General features: G+C 42.6%; 1 protein-coding gene across 2 annotated transcripts in view; it reads right to left on the bottom strand.

The window, feature by feature from the left end:
* Nucleotides 1–21,761, bottom strand: part of stard13.S (StAR related lipid transfer domain containing 13 S homeolog) — a 162,187-nt gene that overhangs the window by 101,521 nt on the left and 38,905 nt on the right. The window contains exon 2 of one of the 2 annotated variants that reach the window (XM_018248448.2): nt 19,377–19,410. In XM_018248448.2, the coding sequence (XP_018103937.1) occupies nt 19,377–19,410 (34 nt within the window). Of the gene's footprint in view, nt 1–2,749; nt 3,223–19,376; nt 19,411–21,761 lie in introns of those variants that run through there. The other variant, XM_041583219.1, reaches the window with a different exon arrangement.

The following is a 21,761-nucleotide window of genomic DNA, read 5'->3' as shown; positions in this document are numbered from 1 at the left end:
GATCACACTTTCACATCTCTGTGAGTTTCAGCTAACACCTACTGTACCTAAAAAAGTTCAATGGAAGCATAGTGATTGGATGACTTTACTACCCTTAAGGGTTTAAATGATGGGGGATTTCCTGCCAATAAACTAAAGAAGGTGCTCAGATGAGTAGGGAAACATTTTTAAAGATTACTAAAATAGTCCAGTTGCTAGACTAATCACCACTAGATCCCACATATCCTGACAAGGATGAATGAAAACCTTCACAGACATGTTTACTAAATACTTAAACAAACTAGATTTCTTAATGAATTACATTTGAAATGACTCTCCATATTTTGCATCCAAATGAGCCATTCAGACAGTCCTGCCAGCCTAAGAGACTTTCCATCAGCCCATGCTTATTCCCACCGTGGGCCTATATGACTACTTATACTATCTGGCAATACCTATAATTCTAAATGCTGTGGGCCCATGGTGTCAGGTTCTCTGGTGACCCTAAGAGATCCAGTCCAACATTGAGGATGTATATGGGGCATAGCCATTTAATGTAAAAAAAGAGAAAATGAACCTAAGTAGCATAGATTCAGATAACTTAGGCCTCTGGTGCCAGTTGTGGATTCATGAGATATAGGGCCCCACGGTTACATTCACAGCCCCCCCTTCTAGGCTACTGTTGGGTGCAGATACATGCAGATCCACACGGGTCAGCCAGTCATGTAAATGGACCTACACAAATGCAGGTGCATGGACGTGTCTTGCCTGCCTACTCCTCCCAGCAGGTGTGCCGGCGCAAACAAAAATAAATATTGAAAGAATAGAAAATAGAAATAATAATTAAAAATGATTGACATTAATCCCTTACCTCCCAACATTTTGGAAATAAAAAGAGGGGCAACATTTTTTTTTCTTTGACCACGCCCATTTTTGTGGCCATGCCCCCTAATAATACTAGGTCAAGGTGAGATCTTGTCACTAGATGCAATGCTATGAGATTTATGTGGGTTGTTTGCTTTAAGCCGACTGGGAAAACCTTGAAATTCACACCAATTGGCCATTAGTGATGCTGACACCCAACCCTATGACGACTGCTTTATTTCTACAGCTTTTATATATCATTCACAGTCTAAGGTCCATATCACACTCAGACACTAGCAGTCAGTTTTTATCAGGCGTCAGTTAACCTGCCTGTATATTTTTGGAGTGTGGGAGGAAACTGGAGTACCTAGAGGGAATCTTTGTAGGCAGAAGGAGCACATAGAGATTCCTTGCAGAAAGTTCCCTAGCTGGAATTGAACTTAGGACTCCATTGCAACTAAACTGCCCCCTCTAGGTTTGGGACCAGGCCTGTCATTTTTATGATATTTATTTAATCAAAAGAGCTCCCTGTCAATGTTCCCTCTAATTCAATCTCAGCTATGTACGCAAAAAAATACTTTTTGTGAGCACATTTTAAACTTGTGTGTGCAGTTTTTAAAAACGGTGTGCTCGTATCAGAATTGATACTAAATTTTGTGTGCCCCACAATTTGTTGTGTGTACTGGGCGCAAAATCTGTGCGTGCGCACACCTTAGGGCAGAGACACACACTCAGATTTGGAGAGATTAGTCGCCCGTCGACAAATCTCCTGTCGACTCATCTCCCCGAATTGCCTTCCCTGCCTTCCCGCTGGCTAGAATGTAAATCGCCAGCGGGATGGCACTCGGAGTGCTTTGTTTTCCAAAGTCGCCCGAAGTTTCTTCTTAAAGCAACTTCAGGCGACTTCGGAAAACGAATCGCTCCGAGTGCTACCCCGCCTTCGATTTACAGAAGGCAGTTCTGGGGAGATTAGTCGCCCTGAAGAAGAGGAGACGGGCAACTAATCTCCCCGAATCTGAGCGTGTGTCTCTGCCATAAGAGGGAGCATTGCTCCCTGCTGAAACTATTAAAACACAAAACCATAGCACATTGTAAATCTGATATGGTGCAAAAAATGTGATGTAGAAGCAGCTCAAAACTACTACTGCGGATTAACTAACCTGAAACCTTGTCTCTTTACTGTATGTACAGTATCATATTTTTTGCACCATATGAATTTTTCATAGGGGTTTCAATGTATTTTAATGTCCTCTTAATGCGACACATTGGGATGGGACAGGGAACACAGAGTTGATGACATCAGGGGTGGGAACTGGTGACCGCTACCCTATCCAAGCTTATGCCTGCTCCATAGTGATGGGCGAATTTATTCGGCAGGCATGAATTCGCAGCGAATCTTTGTGAAATTGCCGACAGTTCCGACGCCGGTGATATTGCGAATTTCGCTGATTTTTTCATCGAAGCGAAACGGGACAAATTCGCCCATTGCTCCATAACTCCGGACCCTGCACTGACTGACGCATGTAATGCCACACTGAATCCAAGGCATTTCTCATTGCAACTCAAAAATTCAACGAGACGGCTACCACTAACTTGACTTTCCCACAGCATACAGAGACCCCCACAATAAACTACCTGCTTGCACAGCTTCTCTCTTTAGTAAACAACCCCCACTGGGATTTTGGTGCCAAACTGAGCAATAAACTGAGGGTCAAGATCAAGAATAATAAGGCCTGGCTGTGCAAGAGTTTCTGCATTGTGTTGCATGGGTGCTGTGCAGCCTGTGCTCTCACAAGCTCCCCAATCGCCAGCGACCCAGCCGCAGTCACCTTGTCGTCCTGCAGGCTGCGCACAGCTGAAGATTAGTCGCTGCGATCACTAGACTAGTTTGCGCGCACGCACTGACCTGCCAGGCGCTTGTCGCGGACGTTCTTCCACAGCAGGTCCCACGCTTTGCTAGCGGAGTCCTTTAACTGCTCGCTCAGGGACCTCCGCAGCAGGAATTTGGCCGATCTCTTTTTGCTTGTCATTGTAAATCCCACAGCATGATGGACCGCAATAGAACTGTAAATATCCCGGGAGCGTTTCTGCGGCAGCAGCAGCAGCAGCGATCAGTAGCGTTCCATTCCCAGCTGCTCCCAGCCATAGGCACATGCTAGTTCCACTCAACAACTCCACACTCCATCATCTCCTGCTGCTGCTGCTCCTGTGACTTTCACACCACTAGCCCTCCCCTGTCTGTCTCCTGTCTGTCCTGCTCCCAGCTCTCCCCTCTCTCTGGAATAAGATATGAAATCCTGCAATTTAAATTCCCTCCCTGAGTCCATGTCATACAGGGAGCCCTAATTGTTTGTGTCTTTCTCCTTCATTTACCTTGCCAGCCATGCCATGCTTTCCTCTATTGACTTAGCCTATCTCTCCACCAGGCTCCAGGAGGAGTACAGCTGCTCTCTGGGCTATTATTAGCTGGAACCTGTTCATTTCAAGAGCAGAAATTAATCCATTTGAGGCTCTTAGGTAATGCTGGGAAATGTGGTTCTGCAAGATTTGGAGGACTAAAGCTTTGCACTTATAATAAAAATATTAAAAGCAAAAGGTACATTTTTTCAATCCTACTTTGGTCCATTTCAGGGATAAGATAGCTAGGGCATTCCATTTAAAGATGTTATAGAATTACAAATTCCCATAAATTTCCCGTTAACTGAGTGGGTGGAATTCTACTGTAAAAAAATGTAGTTCAGTTACAACTGAAACAAAGCTCTATAGTGGTCATTACTACTATCCCAGTTGCAAGTGCTAGAGCACCAAGGATATGCAAAACTGCAATTGCATCTGGAGTCTGACCAATGGAGTAACAATAACACACTGTCCCCCACCCAAAAAATCTTCACCTGGCAGGGGTAGAAACTCAGTGCCGGATATAATTCTACCACTTGGTTCAAGGCATACAATCTGGGAAAAAACAGATGGACCCTGGCCCTCATGGGCCCCCGTCAGGCCAGACTCGCTCCGCGATCAGCTGGGCCCATAAAAATAGTAAATGTGGCAGGGCACGCCAGCGTTTGCGCATGCGGGGGCTACGGAACTATGGAACCTGGTGGGCCCTCAATGGTCCAGTCCGACCATGCATACGCCCCAGTCTGCAAAGACACTTCGTCTACTGGGATTCATTTCTTAAAGACTTTTAATGAAGACATTTTTATGCCATTAACAGGAAGAACATACAAATAGATAGTGCCCTGGCTGGAATCAAATCTAGGACAGAGGTAATATCTATGATTAGCCATTGCAGGTATTCTGCGGGAAGTGAGCGCCGTATTGGCGCATGAGCAGTTGGAGCAGTCTTCCAGTTTGTAGCAAATGCGCATGACCCAAAAGTGCTGAAAATTGCATAAGGGAAAGAAGAGGACCGGAAGACTACTGAAGAACTGGAAGATGGTGCCCTTGAGCTCCACTGCACTTACTCTGAACCTATACATGAGAAAATGAATTAGGGGCACTTTCAGGGGTAATCACCTATGCAGAGGGGGAAGCAGGGAGAGGCTATGTAGGGTAATGGGTAGGGGTTTTTATTATTGGGGGGTTTAGTTCTCCTTTAACAACTTATAAAATATTCATAATAATCCTAAAAGATGTCAGCAGAAAAACAGAAACTATATTTATCACCTAACTACCTGAGCCATGGTGCATCTAGGTGGAGAACAGCATTGGACTAGGGTTGCTACCCGGCCAAGCCAGTAAAACACCCACCCAGGCCAGGGCCGATATTACAAATCTATGATGCACATCTGTAATGTAGCCCCTGGCCCGCCCACCTAAGCCCATGACCCACCTAGAACTTACCCTTTTTAGGGTGAAGACACACAGAGCTACTAGTTGCAGCTGCTTGTCCCAGCTACAAAATAGTCGGGATGACCCAATCAAGGATTAGGTTTGGGATTGGGCCAGGATTCAGCCTTTTTCAGCAGGATTCGGATTCAGCCGAATCCTTGTGCCCGGCCGAATCCACATCCTAATTTGCATATGTAAATTAGGAGTGGGTAGGAATATCACGTGACTTTTTTTCTGCTTTTTCCTTTCCTGCCCCTAAGTTGCATATGCAAATTTGGATTCGGTTCGGTATTCGGCCAAATCTTTCACCAAGGATTTGGGGATTCAGCTGAATCCCAAATAGTGGATTCGGTGCATCCCTACAAAAGAGACAATAGTGATAATTGGCTTTGCTTAGACAATTCGTGTATTTTAAGAGACAATTTTTAGTACTGTCTATGGCAGGGCATTTTGTAACCACAACAGGTAGCTGCTACTAGTAGCTCTGTCTGTCTTCACCTTTCAGGTCAGACTGTGATTTGCAGAAGCCACAAACAAAAACCTCACCAGCACAACATACTGGACCCTTTCAGGAGCCGTATGATAGCATAAAATGTTCTCTCTATTCAGGCCCTCAAAAAGAATTTGGAAAATGTGTGTGTTTCCCACAAAATAATTCCATTAATTCAACTCAAGGAAGGAATCGCACTGATATGAACAGAACGTGTCGTGACTGGAGATAACATTCTCATTTATTCCAGTGAGAAGACAAGGGTTTGGCAGAGCTGCGCATCATCAGATGGATTCACTCATTCGATTGTTTTGAGGTTTACAAGTTACAAACATTCATCAAAACCACTGAATTTCAGATCATGAGTATCAGACTGAGTATCAGACCATGCATCATGCTCTTCAATGACCATATCCAAATAGACAATGGCCATGCCCCAACTCCACCCTTACCTGATTAATACCTTTGGGTTCAAAATCCCACAGGTCATATATTCTTATCTATAAAAATTCTTGCAGGCCCAATATTGGCTACCATAGCTATAAGAAAAGGCCACTGTATTTTTAGAGGAGGCCCAATTGACAGGTCTGATGAACAAGCTGATATTTTATAAGGTACAGTGGCTAAGGTTACGTTGGAACCGACGTCTGCAGGGGAGGCATTTTCCCCTAGGGGCAACTGTCAAACAAAGCATATACTCCTCAGATGTAATATCTGCCTATAGGCAGATCATCTTCATTTTAAGGGCCACATATCACAATATTGCATATTATCTAATCAAGATGGGTATCGCGTCTTAGCAACAAGAATGGCAGCTATTACGGGTTCAATAAGCATGCTGAGACATTTTTCCAGGCACTAGTCTAGTCACCACTGGGAAATGAACCAGGGTCTCTGGCATGAGCTCCCACACCAAAGGCTGATTAATTAACTTGTAGGCCACCACCACTGTTATCATGGCAAAAATGATAATGTACCAGTAGACTAAGCAACTCCAGCCAATCAGGAGACTCCACAGGAGAGAACACCCCAAGGCACAAATCTTACCAAAGACAGGGTTGGACTGGGCTGGCGGGCTTCCACTCTCCATGCTGGGAGCTGCAGGCACTCCTCTTGATGGCCGCTGTAAATAAGGAGAAGGGAATAGCTAGAAAACTATAGTAGTAGTAGTGCTAGGAGGAGGAATTTGCTGGCGAACTCAGGTTGAGATTGTGTGTGGGTTGAGGGTACTTGGCCCTTGATATAGCAGCCCTGGTGGGCCCAGACCAACAGTGATCACAGATTCCATAATTTAATCACATTTAAGGAGAAAGCTTCCTGCAAGAACAATAGGTTAATTTAATCATTAGGGGTTTCCCAGAGATAAAGCTAGTTCATCCTGGGACTGTTGGGACCAAGAGCCCATGACTAAGCACCCCAAAAGGTGCGAAACGCGTAGGGTGGATGGAGATGCAAATATATTTTTAATTTTTCTACTAATAAAAATATCTTTTAACTGAATATCTCTGGTCCTGTGGATCCGTTTGAGTGCCGGACAGCTCTGCTTCCTTATCTTCTGCTGTACCGCTCCCTAAAGCTGGGGGTCTGGGGCTGGTGCACCCGGACCACTTTCACTGTATGGTGAGTTACTTTACATTTAATTCTGGAGCACCTTGTTCTCTCTTACACATTTGAATTTCATCCTATTGATACCTATATATATATGTATATATATGCTATAGGTTTTATTGGCATAGAACAGAATCAATCTCAGGAAGGTTCTAGGATTTATTAAATAGAATGATGTTGTCCGCAATCCCCTGAGGCACAATCTCATTCCCCACAATAACTCTGTAGCTGTTTAGTGCATGGAGGCAAGAGTATTATAAATACTTTCAGCAGAAGGCTTGGTGTGAGAAATGAATTTGGCCTGGAAGACAGAGCTTTCCAGCGTGCATTGTTCATTGTGTGCAAGAGCAACTGAATGATTTATTGCATGTCAGAGTGAATTACAGAGCTACGCAGGTCACACTTAGTTTAGGATCCAGCCAGCTCTTATTAATGCACAGATAGATGATCGCTTATATCTGTCTCTTCATAAAAAAGATTATATCTAGAGAACTCTTACAATCCATTTATCCATGTTCAGAATTTATTGGCATCTAGTCTATTTTTCCAGGGTCCTGTATACAAAGCTAGGAGCATCTGGTCTTTGTCAAGGAATGGAAACAGGTATAGTTACCAGCTTGCAAACCCTGGCTCTCCAAATCGTATATTGCCCGGTGCCCGGCCGAGAAGGCTTCGGAAACCCACAAACTTGACGAAGGGGATCACCCCGAAACGTTGCATCACGCAAATAAAATACAGCAAGGCTTGTCCCTGCTTGCAACTAAGACCTGTGTGCCGGTGGAATTATTTACTTTGTCAAGGAGTGAACAGAACGATGCCCCTTCTATCAACTGCTGGACTGATCTATGTCAGTAATGTTCGACAAGCCCATCAGGTCTCAATATTATACAACAGAAAGCAAATGTGGTTTATAACCAAGCTAGCCTGCTTACACTTGATGTGCCGTAGAGTATGTTTACACATGAGTGGAAAATTCCTACAGTATTACTGCTAGAGGTTGAAGCTGTATTGTGGTGCCAAGAGCTGTGTTATCGCGCACACTGATGTATATCTTACAATAGCCTTTATCAGCAGCCACATACATATGCACAGAATAAATGTTCTGTATTCACATTTCAAAGGATAATGAAAGGTAGGTCACTGGGGGGTTTGCCGAGTACAGAACAGTACAGAAATTGCGTATGGATGCCTGGGACATCCAGACAATATGGCCGCATGGTACTCACAGGGAAAATACCCAGTGCTGATGCATTTGTTTTGAAGAAGAGGACCACCAGCCTGGGGCCCCCAAACTCCCGTGAGCCCCATTCCATATCTCCCAACATTTTGGAAATAAAAAGAGGGACAAAAAAGTTGACGCACGTAGCGCCCATTTTTTGTCCACACCCCCTAATTACCATGTTCATTTTACAACATTTGGCAGGTTATGAAAGTTTGAACATATTCCTGTCATTTTTTTCAGTTATTACAGTTTTGCTAATGAAGGTGAATTGCCCTTTAAGCTGTGAATCTAACTTTTCCCAAGGGACCTGTTATCTAAATTGTTACAATTACTTATTTGCTTATGTCAAAATTGTTACAAAGTATCTTATCTGCACCTGGTGGCTGTTCTGGGCTCTCTTTTTCTGCCAGTGCAGAGAAAAACGTGACTTTCCCGTACAAACGAGGGACTGCGGGTTGAGCTGTCAAAAGAGGGACTGTCCCTCTAAAAACGGGACAGTTGGGAGGTATGCCATTCAAATGTAAAAAGAGTTGGGCAGCAACACAAGGATGAAATTGTGATTGGCTATTGGTAACCCCTATGTGGACTGGCAGCCTATAGGAGGAGGCTCTGTTTGGCAGTACACCTGCTTTTTATACAACCAAAACTTTGCTCCAAACCAGGAATTCCAAAATAAGCACCTGCTTTGAGTTCCTGGGAGCAACAGGCAAAAAGTTTGTAAGCAACATGTTGCTCATGAGCCACTGGTTGGGGATCCGGGCTACATTCACTGAGGGGGTGCCTATCATCTTGGCACCCTTCAGTGATTCTACCATTCACTCTCCTTTATAACCCATATGAGAATAAAATAAATGAAAGGTTCATTCTGCACTAGGTAGCAGGGGAGACAGTTAGAAAGCAATAAGACTTAAGATGGCCGTAGACGCAAAGATCCGATCGCACCAATCCTCGATTCGTATGATTTTCGGGGCAGTGTCAGAAAACCAGCAACGTTTCAGACTGCCATGAGTCAAGCTTGATAAAAGACTCATGGCAGTCTGAAACGTTGCTGGTTTCCTGGGTCAGAGCCCATGTCCTAATAAAGGCGTTTTAACCAAAGAATTCATGGCTGGTGCTGTCTGTGAGTACTTTATACCATTAGACTAAATCTTCAGTCCCCTACACAGATAATGGATTCAGAGATGCCCTTGTGCTGCCACTCCTTCTGACTCAAGACTATTAAATCCTGCTGACAGCTAGTGTAACCTTGTCACTCAATGTTTAATGTAAAAGGGCACCACCTCAGCGTAGGTCTCCCAGCACTCCATATTGTCTGGAGTCTGCAGGTCTCAAGGCATTCAACCTGTCTTCTGTCTGCTTATTTTGATCTCTCTTCACAGAAACAGAGTTTCCTTATATAGAACTAGCAATTCAATTGACAGACCCTTGACTCTGAGCAAATCATTATAATCAGTTGTGTGTAAATTGTGCATACCCATAGGCTATGGACACACAGGCTTTGGCAGTGGCTGTTTTGAGCCTACATATTTGAGCTGACCTTGGCCTGTGTGTGAGCGTGCACAGGCTGATCATGGCCGGATGTACATAGTAGGAGCCCCTAGTCCCGCTGCCATTCATCTTCCCCATCCCCTCCCTTTTATTCACTCAAATTTTCATCATTGGGACCGGAACAAAGGAGATTGGTGCACAGGAATTTAAAAAACTATTGTATCTCCTGCACATCCCCCAAATGTGGTTGTGGTTGGGCAGCATGCCGCCCCCTAAAGTCCTGCCACCCTAGGCCTGGCCTTGGTGGTCTTTCCACAAATCCGGGCCTGAGGCTGATCAGATTCAAATCAATGGAGCAGGGGCACTGAGCAGATCTGCTTCTCTCAGTCTGCAAAATTATGCAGGCTGACAACAGCCGCTGATCTGCTGCTGACAACACCCTGTGTGTCCATAGCCTTAATGCATAAAGAGGAACTAAAGATTTGTAAAGTATTAAAATATGTATTAAACATTCTACACTAGTTACCGCTATCCCATGGAAATTTCAGGGCCAGTCATTCATTCCCAATGCAAAGCCTCCTGCATTGGAAATAGCAATATGTGGGTTGGCCGGAAACCCCTACAGTTACCCTTGGATTGAGTGGGGTTGGGCAGACCAATTGACTCCAATTGACAAAACTGAAGCAGGTTTTGGCCCATTTCTGCTGCCGACCTGGTTAGCCTATCAACAGCCTCCTCAGTCAAATGAGTCGATGTGCTTACTTGTATACTCGTGCTTGCATCTGCTCCTCCAATAATGTCAGAAATGGGGCCAATTGGACATCGGTAAATAAATAAGAATGGTGGGCCAGGTTGGTGTCAGGTTAGGTTAGGCCCGGCAGGACCAAACAAACTTCGCCCATGCATTGTATCACTCAGGAAGCCCTTGTTCCCATTGCTGTCACTCTTTTGCAAGTACAGGTATGCGACCTGTTATCCAGAATGCTCAGGACCTGGGGTTTTCCGGATAACGGATGCTTCTGTAATTTGGATATTCATACCTTAAGTCTACCAAAAAATCACGTAGACATTAAATACGCTCAATAGGCTGGTTTTGCTTCCAATGAGGATGAATTATATCTTAGTTGGGATCATGCACAAGGTACTGTGTTATTACTACAGAGAAAAAGGAAATCATTTTTAAAAAATTTGGATTAATTAATTAATTAATTATTTAATTAATTAATTATAATGGAGTCTATGGGAGATGGCCTTTCCATAATTCGGAACTTTCTAGATAATGGGTTTCCGGATAACGGATCCTATACCTGTACTGTGCCCCTAAAACAACCCGTTCTGCTGCCGATTATGATTTCTCTTCATGGAACAAGTTTTATCTTGGCACAAGAATGCAACCTATGAAATGTATTTTATAATTAATAAAACCATATGCCACCGAAGAATTAATTTGAAAAAACATCTGTAATAACTGACATTGGGGGGAAAACAGAAAACGAATCCCTCTTTATATCTTGTTTTATGTGTCAAACCTTTCCTGCCTGACAAGTTGAAAAAGCACAAGAGCTTTCAACAAAGAATATAAGTTACATGAATGGAGGAGTCTCCCATCATCCTTTTCCTAAAATATGTGCTGATGGGACATTTTTAGACCTGCACATACCACATTTTTTTCTATAACATAATTTATACTGTACATTGCCCTTATACCATTGTAGTGACTGACTCAGATACCGGAGATGCACTTCAGCTGCAAATAGGTTTTATATCAGGGTAAAAGATTAACGAACCAAAAGAAAAGGCAGCATTGACTTTTGATACATAGATATGTATAAAACTGATATGACATAAAAAAAATAGTGAATAGGAATGACGATGCAACGTGGGTGCAGAACCTTGACTAATGAGTCTGTGAACATGTCCACTTACTTTTCTGAGAGAAGAAGCATAATATTGGGTACAAATTCATCATTTAAACAGTTTTTGAAAAAAAATAAATAAAGAACGAGAGATGATGGCAGTATATTCGTACTAAATAGCTTATAAGTATACATTTTTTTTTTTTTAAAAAGGTGAACCTTTAAATGAGAGACTGGAATATGAATAGAAGAGGGACTGAATAGAAAAAAATTAGTAATAAAAAGTGTCATTAACAAAACATCTGTCGCCTTACAGGGCATTTGTTTTTTAGATGGGGTCAGTGAACCCCATTTGAAATCTGGAAAGAGACAGAAGAAGAAGACAATTAATTTGAAACCAACAAAAACAAAAAAAAATGAAGGCCAATTCAAAAGATACTTAGGGGCAGATTTACATAGGGTCGAATATGGAGGGTTAATTAACCCTCCATATTCGACTGCCGAAGGTAAATCCTTCGACTTTGAATATCGAAGTCGAAGGATTTACTGCAATTAGTTTGATCGAACGATCGAATGAGAAATTGTTCGATCAAACTATTAAATCCTTTGAATCTAACGATTTGAAGGATTTTGATACATCGATCGTACAATGGGGTAGGGGGTCGAAGTTTTTTTTTAAAGAGACTTCGACTATCGAATGGTCGAATAGTCGAATAGTCGAATGATTTTTAGTTCGAATCGTTCGATTCAAAGTCGAAGTCGTAGTCGAAGGTTTTTTTTATTCTATTCCTTTACTCGAACTAAATAAACGTGCCCCTTAGAATTAGCAATACTTATTATATACTAAAAGTTAACAGAGTATGGTGCTTGGGTCAATATACACTATTGCAATATGCATAAGCTGAGAAACACTGGACCTACTGCCTCCCTGGACCTTGTTACTTCAACAGGTGCAGTAGAATTGAAATGAAAATATAACTTTGATGCTCACCACAAGCGCATTTTGATGTAACCCCTACTCTGCTGCTGCCATTGCAGTGGAATTACAGGGAAGAATACTGAATTCTCGATAACAAAAAAAATGCATATTTGTATCGGACATTTTACTTGCACACTGCACTTGCGTTTATACATGACCCCTAAAGTCTCCTTTCTTTATCTCACAAAGCAAGAAGGCAAAAGTCTTGTTTGCAAAAGTGCAATATATGGTTCAGATTAGAGGAATACAAATGAAGGCCTGGTAGCCCGCAATGTTTTTTTCCAGCCACCTGTCTCACACCCGAAAAGATTTCGGGTCATCCGAGACCAAGGAAGAACATGGTGGGCCCTGCTGACCCAGTCCTGCTCCCACGTTGGGAACTGTGAGTGCTCTCAGGTGCTCTCCACCCCATGATACAATGATAATGTGAAAGGAAAAGGTTCAGTGAATGGGAGGCAGTTGGAGGGTAGTGCAGGGTTTGGCAAGGAGCCCACGAATCTAGTGAGGGGGATAATGTACACCCTATTCTAAAATATAAGATATAAGACATCATTTCTGAGTTCCATGACCTTTATCAAAACACTCATCCTGCACCTTTATAAAGTCTTGGAACTCGACTTCTAATATACTTATATATCACCATAGGGCAGGGCTGTCCAACTGGCCCCCCTTCTGTGGCCCTCACATGCTGTTTTTGCTTACTATGTGTAACATTTAAAAGGTATCACTACAGAGATTAACTGGCCCCTGCATTGTTTAAACCTAAAATTCAGACTAATCCCCTGTATTGTTCACACCTGTGATCCCCCGCATTGTTCACACTTGTGACACCTCTATTGTTCACTCCCCTAAAGGCCTGTACTGTTCACACCTGAGATCCAGACTGAAACTGCCCACATTGTTCACCTGTTTGCACCTTATTCAAAATGCTAATGGGGCACCAGCACTGTGTCACTGTATTAGAATGATAGGTTTCCCTGTCTCCTGCTCTGTTCTGCCTTCCCTCCCTGTGTGTGCCATTCTCTGCTTGCCCAGTGCTGCTTGTGTCTGCCATTCTCTGCTTGCCCAGTGCTGCTTGTGTGTGCCATTCTCTGCTTGCCCAGTGCTGCCGGTGTGTGCCATTCTCTGCTTGCCCAGTGCTGCTTGTGTGTGCCATTCTCTGCTTGCCCAGTGCTGCTTGTGTGTGCCATTCTCTGCTTGCCCAGTGCTGCTTGTGTGTGCCATTCTCTGCTTGCCCAGTGCTGCCTGTATGTGCCATTCTCTGCTTGCCCAGTTCTGATTGTGTGTGCCATTCTCTGCTTGCCCAGTGCTGCTTGGGTGTGCCATTCTCTGCTTGCCCAGTGCTGATTGTGTGTGCCATTCTCCTCTTGCTCAGTGCTGCTTGTGTGTGCCATTCTCTGCTTGCCCAGTGCTGCTTGTGTGTACCATTCTCTGCTTGCCCTATGCTACCTGTGGAATGAAAGCCTGTTAGGGCTTTGTTCTTGGGATTTATTAGCATTTGGAAATTGTTGTTAAGAGCCCCTAAGGTGTTTAATCATGTGTTGGGTGTTGTTGTATTATCCACAGGGGAGGATGAGGCATATGGATTTAAGGGTATGTTTTAACATGACTTCAATTTTTCACATATGAGTGATTTCCCTGCAGTGAGCACCAACCATTTGGTTTTTTGGTGTGCTACCACCGTTAATGTGGATATGATCTTGTGGTAATATGGGTGTGGTTTACAGTGGGTGTGGTTTAAAAGGAGGAGTGGCCAACACTGACTTCCATTACCGGCCCTCCACCACATAGGCCAGTAAAATGTTGGCCCTCGGTACCACAGAAGTTGGACAGCACTGCCATAGGGGGACATTGTTCCCTATTTAATACATTAGTCGTACCTCAGTGGTCACTTATCCTGTTGACATCACTGTTTATAGCCCTTCATGATTTAGAGTCCTCTAATATTAGTATTTTGAATTTATGATGAAACAAATTACACGAAATAAAAATATGTCAATATGGAAAGTGGATGTAGTAAGTAACATAAACTGCCCAGCACTTATTGGAAAACATTAAAATAGGAAAATTTATGGTGACTGATGTTCCTTTAAAAAAATCCCAGTGCAGGCTTCTGTTTGAGTTTACATTTTTTATCAGGTTACACTTGTTTATCCAACAGAGTCTCTGTAGATTAAACAATTTTCGGAAATGTAGGTCACTTCAGTGGAGGGTCAGATTTTCTACTGCACTTTAAAAAAGCGAGAGGCAGTGAAGCCTAGCTGAGCACATGAAGCATTTATAAGCAAGTGCAGCACGGTGCCCTCAATGAATCATCAAGGTTTTCTGAACTCAAATTGCAGAGGAGCATTTTGTCTATGCAAGTAAAAACCAAAAACCACTCAGTAATTTTCAAGGAGACAATTGTAGACATGATCTACTGTACAAGTGAGTCATTTGCCTAAAAACACTGTTGAAAATAGATTTATGGAATCTGGCCCTACGCACTTTTTCTTCGTATAAAATGCATTACCTCTTTCCTAGAACTGGCCTGGCTCGCTCCTGTCATTTAGAGGCATAAATCAAGATAACTTCAAGGGGCAAATGTAATTTGTTTCTATGGCTTGATATAATATTCTGAATGCAAACACATATTTCTGCTCCTATTTCCATAAAACACACGTACATCCGGATATATTGCAGTGAGAAATCATCAAGACATGGATTATGTTATGAGAAATACACAGAGAAATTTATTCTACTTTTGTTCTGCTCTTTGAGCTCTTTGATATAGACAAATTTCCAAGGGATATTGCTGGAGCTGAAGACACATTGACATCTCTTTGACGCAGTTCTTTTTGTTTGGTAATGTATTAAAGCAGAAAGGCATTTTTTTTGTGGAAGAGGGTATATAAACAAAGAATGTGTGCTGCAAATCTTCTTTCAAAATTTGCTATTTTTTTCTCCTGGCACCAGAGCTGATGTTAGAGGATTTCAACTGGTGACCCATATAATGGGGCCCAAACGCAGCAGTTGTACGTAGCTAAAATATGACAAAGCTTAATGGACAAAATCATTTTCACCTCTTTACTGTGCACAGACACAGCAACACTTAGAAAAATAGCACACATAGTAGGATAGTGAGGATAACAGCTTCTGAGAAGGAATTGTTGTAGAGTGGGTATAGTAGACAAATGTGGTGCCTATAGTAGCAGTGGGAATTACAGTTTTTGGGATGGGACTGTGGTCGTGGGATAGCAGGTATAGTAGAGAAAGATGGTGTCTATAGTAACAGTGGGATAATAGTCTCTGGGAAGGGAGTGTGACTGTGGGATAACAGGTATAGTAGGGAGAGATGATGTTTATAGTAACAGTGGGGATAATAGTCTCTGGGAAGGGAGTGTGACTGTGGGATAGCAGGTATAGTAGGGAGAGATGGTGCCTATAGTAACAGTGGGATAATAGTCTCTGGGAAGTGGCTGTGGGATAGCAGGTATAGTAGGGAGAGATGGTGCCTATAGTAACAGTGGGATAATTGTCTCTGGGAAGGGAGTGTGACTGTGGGATAGCAGGTATAGTAGGGAGAGATGGTGCCTATAGTAACTGTGGGATAATAGTCTCTGGGAAGGGAGTGTGACTGTGGGATAGCAGGTATAGTAGGGAGAGATGGTGCCTATAGTAACTGTGGGATAATAGTCTCTGGGAAGGGATTGTGACCGTGGGATAACAGGTATAGTAGGGAGAGATGATGTTTATAGTAACAGTTGGGATAATAGTCTCTGGGAAGGGAGTGTGGCTGTGGGATAGCAGGTATAGTAGGGGAGATGGGGCTTATAGTAACAGTGGATAATAGTCTCTGGGAAGGGAGAGTGACTGTGGGATAGCAGGTATAGTAGGGAGAGATGGTGCTTATAGTAGCATTGGGATAATAGTCTCTGGGAAGGGACTGTGCATACAACCATATCACATAGGAGGGGTTAGGAGGTCAGTGCTTTCTAGCGCCTCTTTAACAAACGAAAAGGTAAAAAATAAAAACATTAAATAAATAGCATAGCATACATTTCTTAGAGTTTGTTACATTAACGGTACTAGAGCAACAAGGAAATGTAGTTAAGAGCTAACAAAAAGTAAGGCACAGAGATGACATTTTCTTGTGTTGTATGAGGCTGTAAATAGCACCTACTTAGTTTCCCTGCTCTGTCTGTCTTCTTTCATAAGCTCTATATCCACAATCATACGGATAATACAAGTGTCTCTAACAGGCGGCCAAAGAGCAGACCTGATGAAAGCAGCTTATCCATTCCTTGCATTCGGGCATATGACACTAACTGGATATGAAGATTAAGCTGCTGCTGACTGTGGGAAAGAGAAAGTGGGCCAGAACCCTAAACGATATGTAGCACTTGGTTGAAGTTAAACAAGCAAAACAGAAACACACTTGGAATGTAGCAAAAGTGGCAACTCTACAATCAGAATTGGCCACAGACCTGATCCCAAGAATCCTGCTCTGTGGAAGTTTCTGAGAAATTAAAGGCACTTTACTCGGAATTGTTTGCATTGCAAAACATCGGATTTTCTCAGTCACACATGGAAGGCGATAGAGAATTTCCCATGTACCAGATGTTTATTCAAAGTCACTTGGATTTAAGTACAAAGCAGCAGGTCCCAGGACAACATGAACTCAGTTGCTGATGCTTCTCCAGTAAATGGCACCTAGGTGAGGCAGCAGAATCAAGTGCAGGGACATACAATTCTGGGGCAAATAGTCCTCCTCCAAAGCCCACAAGACAGTTTTGTCAATATAAGGGCTGAACTCCACGACCGATTCTTGTCAGATGGTGTCGCCGCCAAAAAAAAACGCAGAAGACAAGTCGGACATAGTCGCAAGCATCCAAATATAATGGGACTGATAGGAAAATTGCAGGTATAAACTACACACGACAAGACTGTTTGATGAAGACGAAGCATGCGTCAGATACATGTAGTTTATACCTGCGATTTTTCTATCAGTCCCATTATATTTGGACGCTTGTTACGACTATGTCCGACATGTCATCTGCGTATTGTCGTGGCGACACCATCTGACAAGAATCATTCGTGGAGTTCAGCGATATAATCAGATTCCCCAATGGATCTGCAGTACACCGCTCTATGGAGCAGATTTACTAAAGGGCAAAGTGGCCGTTGCTAGCGACAATTTGCCAGGAATCCCATCCGCAGGGACATCGGCAATTTACTAACAGGTGTTGAGGACAATTTGTTTGAAAGAGACTGTCACTAACGTACGTTCACATCATATTGTCAGGTGCATTTTCTCTCAGGCAAACGGTTATTACTCCACAAATTCACTAAAGTGCAAATATTACAGAACTTTACCTCTTTTGCCAGAGTTTCCTTCGCCTCCTTAGACCTGACAAACTGGTAAGATGAAGCTAAATCCTCCTAAATCTTATGTCAGTGACATCATATCCTGTATGCCGGAAACTCATAAAAGTTGTAAAAACGGTGACGGTTCATCATTAACGCGGAAACTATCACAAAAGTTAATATTTATTATAAGCTCCATCTCACTAATATGTGAAAAATTCCAAATATAATTAATTAAAAATGATGTACAGTTTCTGAAATAATCTAATTATTCTTTACTATCCCCCAGTCAGCAACCTGTCACTCTTCATTCTCTCTTCAGGTCTAATACATCCTTGGAGCGGGGGGTTGCACTCTTTGCCTAAAAGATGTATTAGCTGTTTCAAAATAACCAGCTCTGATGGAAATCTTGGTTACTCTACATGCAGGAATTGTGCAAGAGTCAGTTATTTGAGTTAGCTCTAATATATCTGCTAGGAAAAGGATGTATTAGACCGGCCTGTCGACCCAAATCTGACCTGACTTGTGCATGAGAGAAGGATGAGTGACAAGTTACTTGGGGGGAAGGGTGCGGATACTGAAGAGTAAATTGATTATTTCAGAAACAATACAGAATGTTTATTTTTTCCATGAGATAAACATATTAATGTTTTCAATAGTTCCCCTTTAAAAGCAATTCTTTCCAGTGCTGGAAACAGGGGTAGATGCCTAGGGCACAAAGTTGGGGGGAGGAGGGCGATGGGACCCATTGCACTCCCTGTACCTCTTCTGCTATCTCTAACTTCAGTCCTTCCGTAAAGGGGATGCTAAGGCAGGGGTGTCCAAACTTTTGGCTTGCCGGGCCACAATGTCTGGGGCCACACATGAAATACACAAACACGTTTGATTTGTAAAAGTAAAGGAAATACACAGAAAAGAACTACAATGCCAGTTGGATAACCAGATGGAGCTTTACACTGGAATATGGGACACCTGGATATTAAATAGATTTATTATTATATTATTATTACTAACTGGGCAATGGGCAGAGTCCCCCCTCCTCCTATATCCTTTGTGACATGACGTTTCCTCGGGAACCAAACGTTTCAAGCTGGGCCGCATTCATAGGCATCCTGGGCCGAATGTGGCCCTCGGGCCGCAGTTTGGACACCCCTGTGCTAAGGGGACAGAAGTAGTGATAGGCGAATTTCTGCTATTTTGCTGAAAAATGTGCGAATTTCCTGCGAAAGAAAATAAAATTGAAAACGGGAATTTTGATGAACGCGACAGTTTTGACACCTGCGTCGATTCACGTCAATTTGTACGCCAGTGTTAAAGTCAATGGGTGTCCGATAGTGTTGACACACAACAGTTCTGGCACGAACACCTTTTCCGACACGCATCCAAAATTTTGGGACTTTCCCCAGCAGTTTTGCGAATTTTTCACCAACGGCGAAATGTGGAAACTGGCTGCAAATTTACACCTGCCAAATTTATTTGCCCATCACTAGACAGAAGAGAGGAGTTGCCCACTGGGATAGGAGGGGGCAATTGCCGAATAGTGCAGCGATAGAAAGTAGTTGCCAAGGGTTGATTGTGGAGTGTGGCTTACTTTGTGTGCCCAACTGTGTAGGTCTCATACTGTCCGATAAATATGTACAGCTAGGATAAATATAACTGCTGCCTTATTGCAGATGTCATGAAAAATAATATATTTTAACAGCAAAGACTTACCAGGCGACCTTCTGTCCTTCATGGATGAATTTACCTAGAAGATAAAAATACTCAGTTGATTAATTACATTTAAATCATCTTCCTAGAAACAGCGCACAGTGAATGTAATAAAACTTCTTCATGAAACAGTTGTTACGTTTGCTCCAAAAGTTTACGCTTCCTTCAAGCAGATGTTAAAGGTTTGCAACGCGCAATTAACATTCCCAATGCGATAAAAGCCTAAGGAAGAATATTACATTGCAACGTGTACATTTTTATTCGGAGATTTGTTCTCTTTGGAAATTGTATTACATTTCCCCCACAGAGGCAGATTTATCAAAATTCGAACTCTATTTGTTTTTGTATTTTTTTGTTTATGGAAAGACATGAAAATCAAACCTTAGGTTTTAACTTGAAAACTAAACTAAAAAATAGCTTGAATTTTGAAAATACAACTCAATTAGGAGCTGTATTTTTAAAATACCTTGACTTTTTAATATGAGTGTTCAACTGCTTGGCTGCACCACCCACCACTACTGCAGTTTCCCACATAAACCCCTTCTGTCTTGCTGCACCTTATATTTGGAAAGTTATATTTCTCCAGAGAGAATCCTCCCTCAATCTCAATACCTTCAGAACTAAACACAACAACCTCTTGGAGCACTTGCATAACACCTGAATTAGGAACTGGCACTTACAGTATATGTCAGTGTCACCCACTGTAACCTACAGCAATTAAAGGAGAAGGAAACACCCTGGGCGCAAAAACCCTCCTCTGTGTTGCCCACCCTCCCTCCTCCCCCCTGGCCTACCTGTCCCGCTGGGCAAATGCCCCTAACTTGTTACTTACCCCTCTGCGCAGGTCCAGTCCACAGACGACATCTTCTTCCACGCGATCTTCTTCCTGCATATACCCAGCATATACCCAGCGGGACAGGTAGGCCAGGGGGGAGGAGGGAGGGGAAGCAACACAGGGGAGGGGGGAGGGTTTTTGCGCCCAGGGGGTTTCCTTCTACTTTAATATCCCGCTGATTTGTGTCTGTATGTTACCCTCCCATTTAGACTGTAAGCTCTACAGGGCAGGGACCTCCATCCTTTTGTCTCCTTGGCAATATGCACTTGATATGTATTGTAACTACTGTATAATTTAATTATACATATTGTATTTTTATACTTATTTGTACTCATTGTAATGACCCCCTGTTTGTGCTACTAATTTATTGTTCTGCTGTACAGTACTTTGCCCTCAAGGAACAAATAAAAATATACATCATCCCCTAAAGGCTCTTACTGACGAGCGGTTGTAGCTGCGCTCCCCTGCATTCCGTTTTTCTGTGTTCAGCCTCAGGGGAGCGCAGGAATAGACGCATTACGTTTTTTCCAATGGGGCTGTACTCACACAGGCGCGTGTAGGTGCCGAACGCAGGAAAAATGCAGCATGTTGTGTCTCAACCTGCGTGAGTACAGCCCCATTGGAAAAAGCGTAATGCGTCTATTTCTGCGCTCCCCTGTGGCTTAACGCAGAAAAACAGAACGCAGGGGAGCGCAGCTACAACCGCTTGTGAGTAAGAGCCCTTAGAGTCAAATTTCTAGTTTTTAATCATAAGGTTTTAAGAAGGAGGGAATTTTTTAATAGGGGTTCCCTCCAACAATTCGTTCAGAGACTTTTAAATCTCACCATCTTGTTGCTTTAAAACCAAGCATAAGTTATACCAACACAAATAGTTCTATCACCTGGGAAGCATCTACAAGGGGGCCCATTTACTACCAATCGAATTGCGATTTATTCTACACAAATCTCGCAAAATTTGGGGTTTTCCTATTTTCCTAAAAATCTCTAATCTCATGGAGTGTTAAAACCACAAAAACATCTAAGGCAATACTTCACCAAGTAAAATTTGTCAAGGTCCTATAGAAGTCAGTGGGAGTTGTGCTGATCCTATTGGACCTCTTTAAATTAGTTTGGACTAGGTTTTCAGTTTTTTTCTTCGCTAAAAATTGTTAGCAAAACACCAATTTTTAGAGGTTTTTTTGCTGCATTGTTCAGCACTTTTTTTTCTTTGGTATTTTTTTAAATTTGAATCTTTTTATAAATTCAATGACTTTTGTGGTTTTAGAGTTTTTAAAAAATGCTTATTCTGATAAATTATCAGGACTTGCCCAATGGATAAAGAACCATGGCTTTTCTGCATGAATCCTGGTGAAATTGCACCCGGTTTATAAAATAGCAAGACGTTTCCTAGTTCAATACGCTTTGGTGGTTTCTGTCAAAGCAGCAACTGCCTGTTGCTAAACCTTCAAAAAGTTGGAGGAAGAGAAATAGCTGCCAATATAGGACTGGAAATGTCATCAGCACAGTACAGTTTTAGTGAGATCCTATTATTATAATAACATTTCAATGGCTGT

The sequence above is a fragment of the Xenopus laevis genome, chromosome 2S, assembly GCF_017654675.1.
Source record: "Xenopus laevis strain J_2021 chromosome 2S, Xenopus_laevis_v10.1, whole genome shotgun sequence".
Lineage (NCBI taxonomy): Eukaryota > Metazoa > Chordata > Amphibia > Anura > Pipidae > Xenopus > Xenopus laevis.
This window is presented reverse-complemented; position numbering and strand designations above follow the sequence as displayed.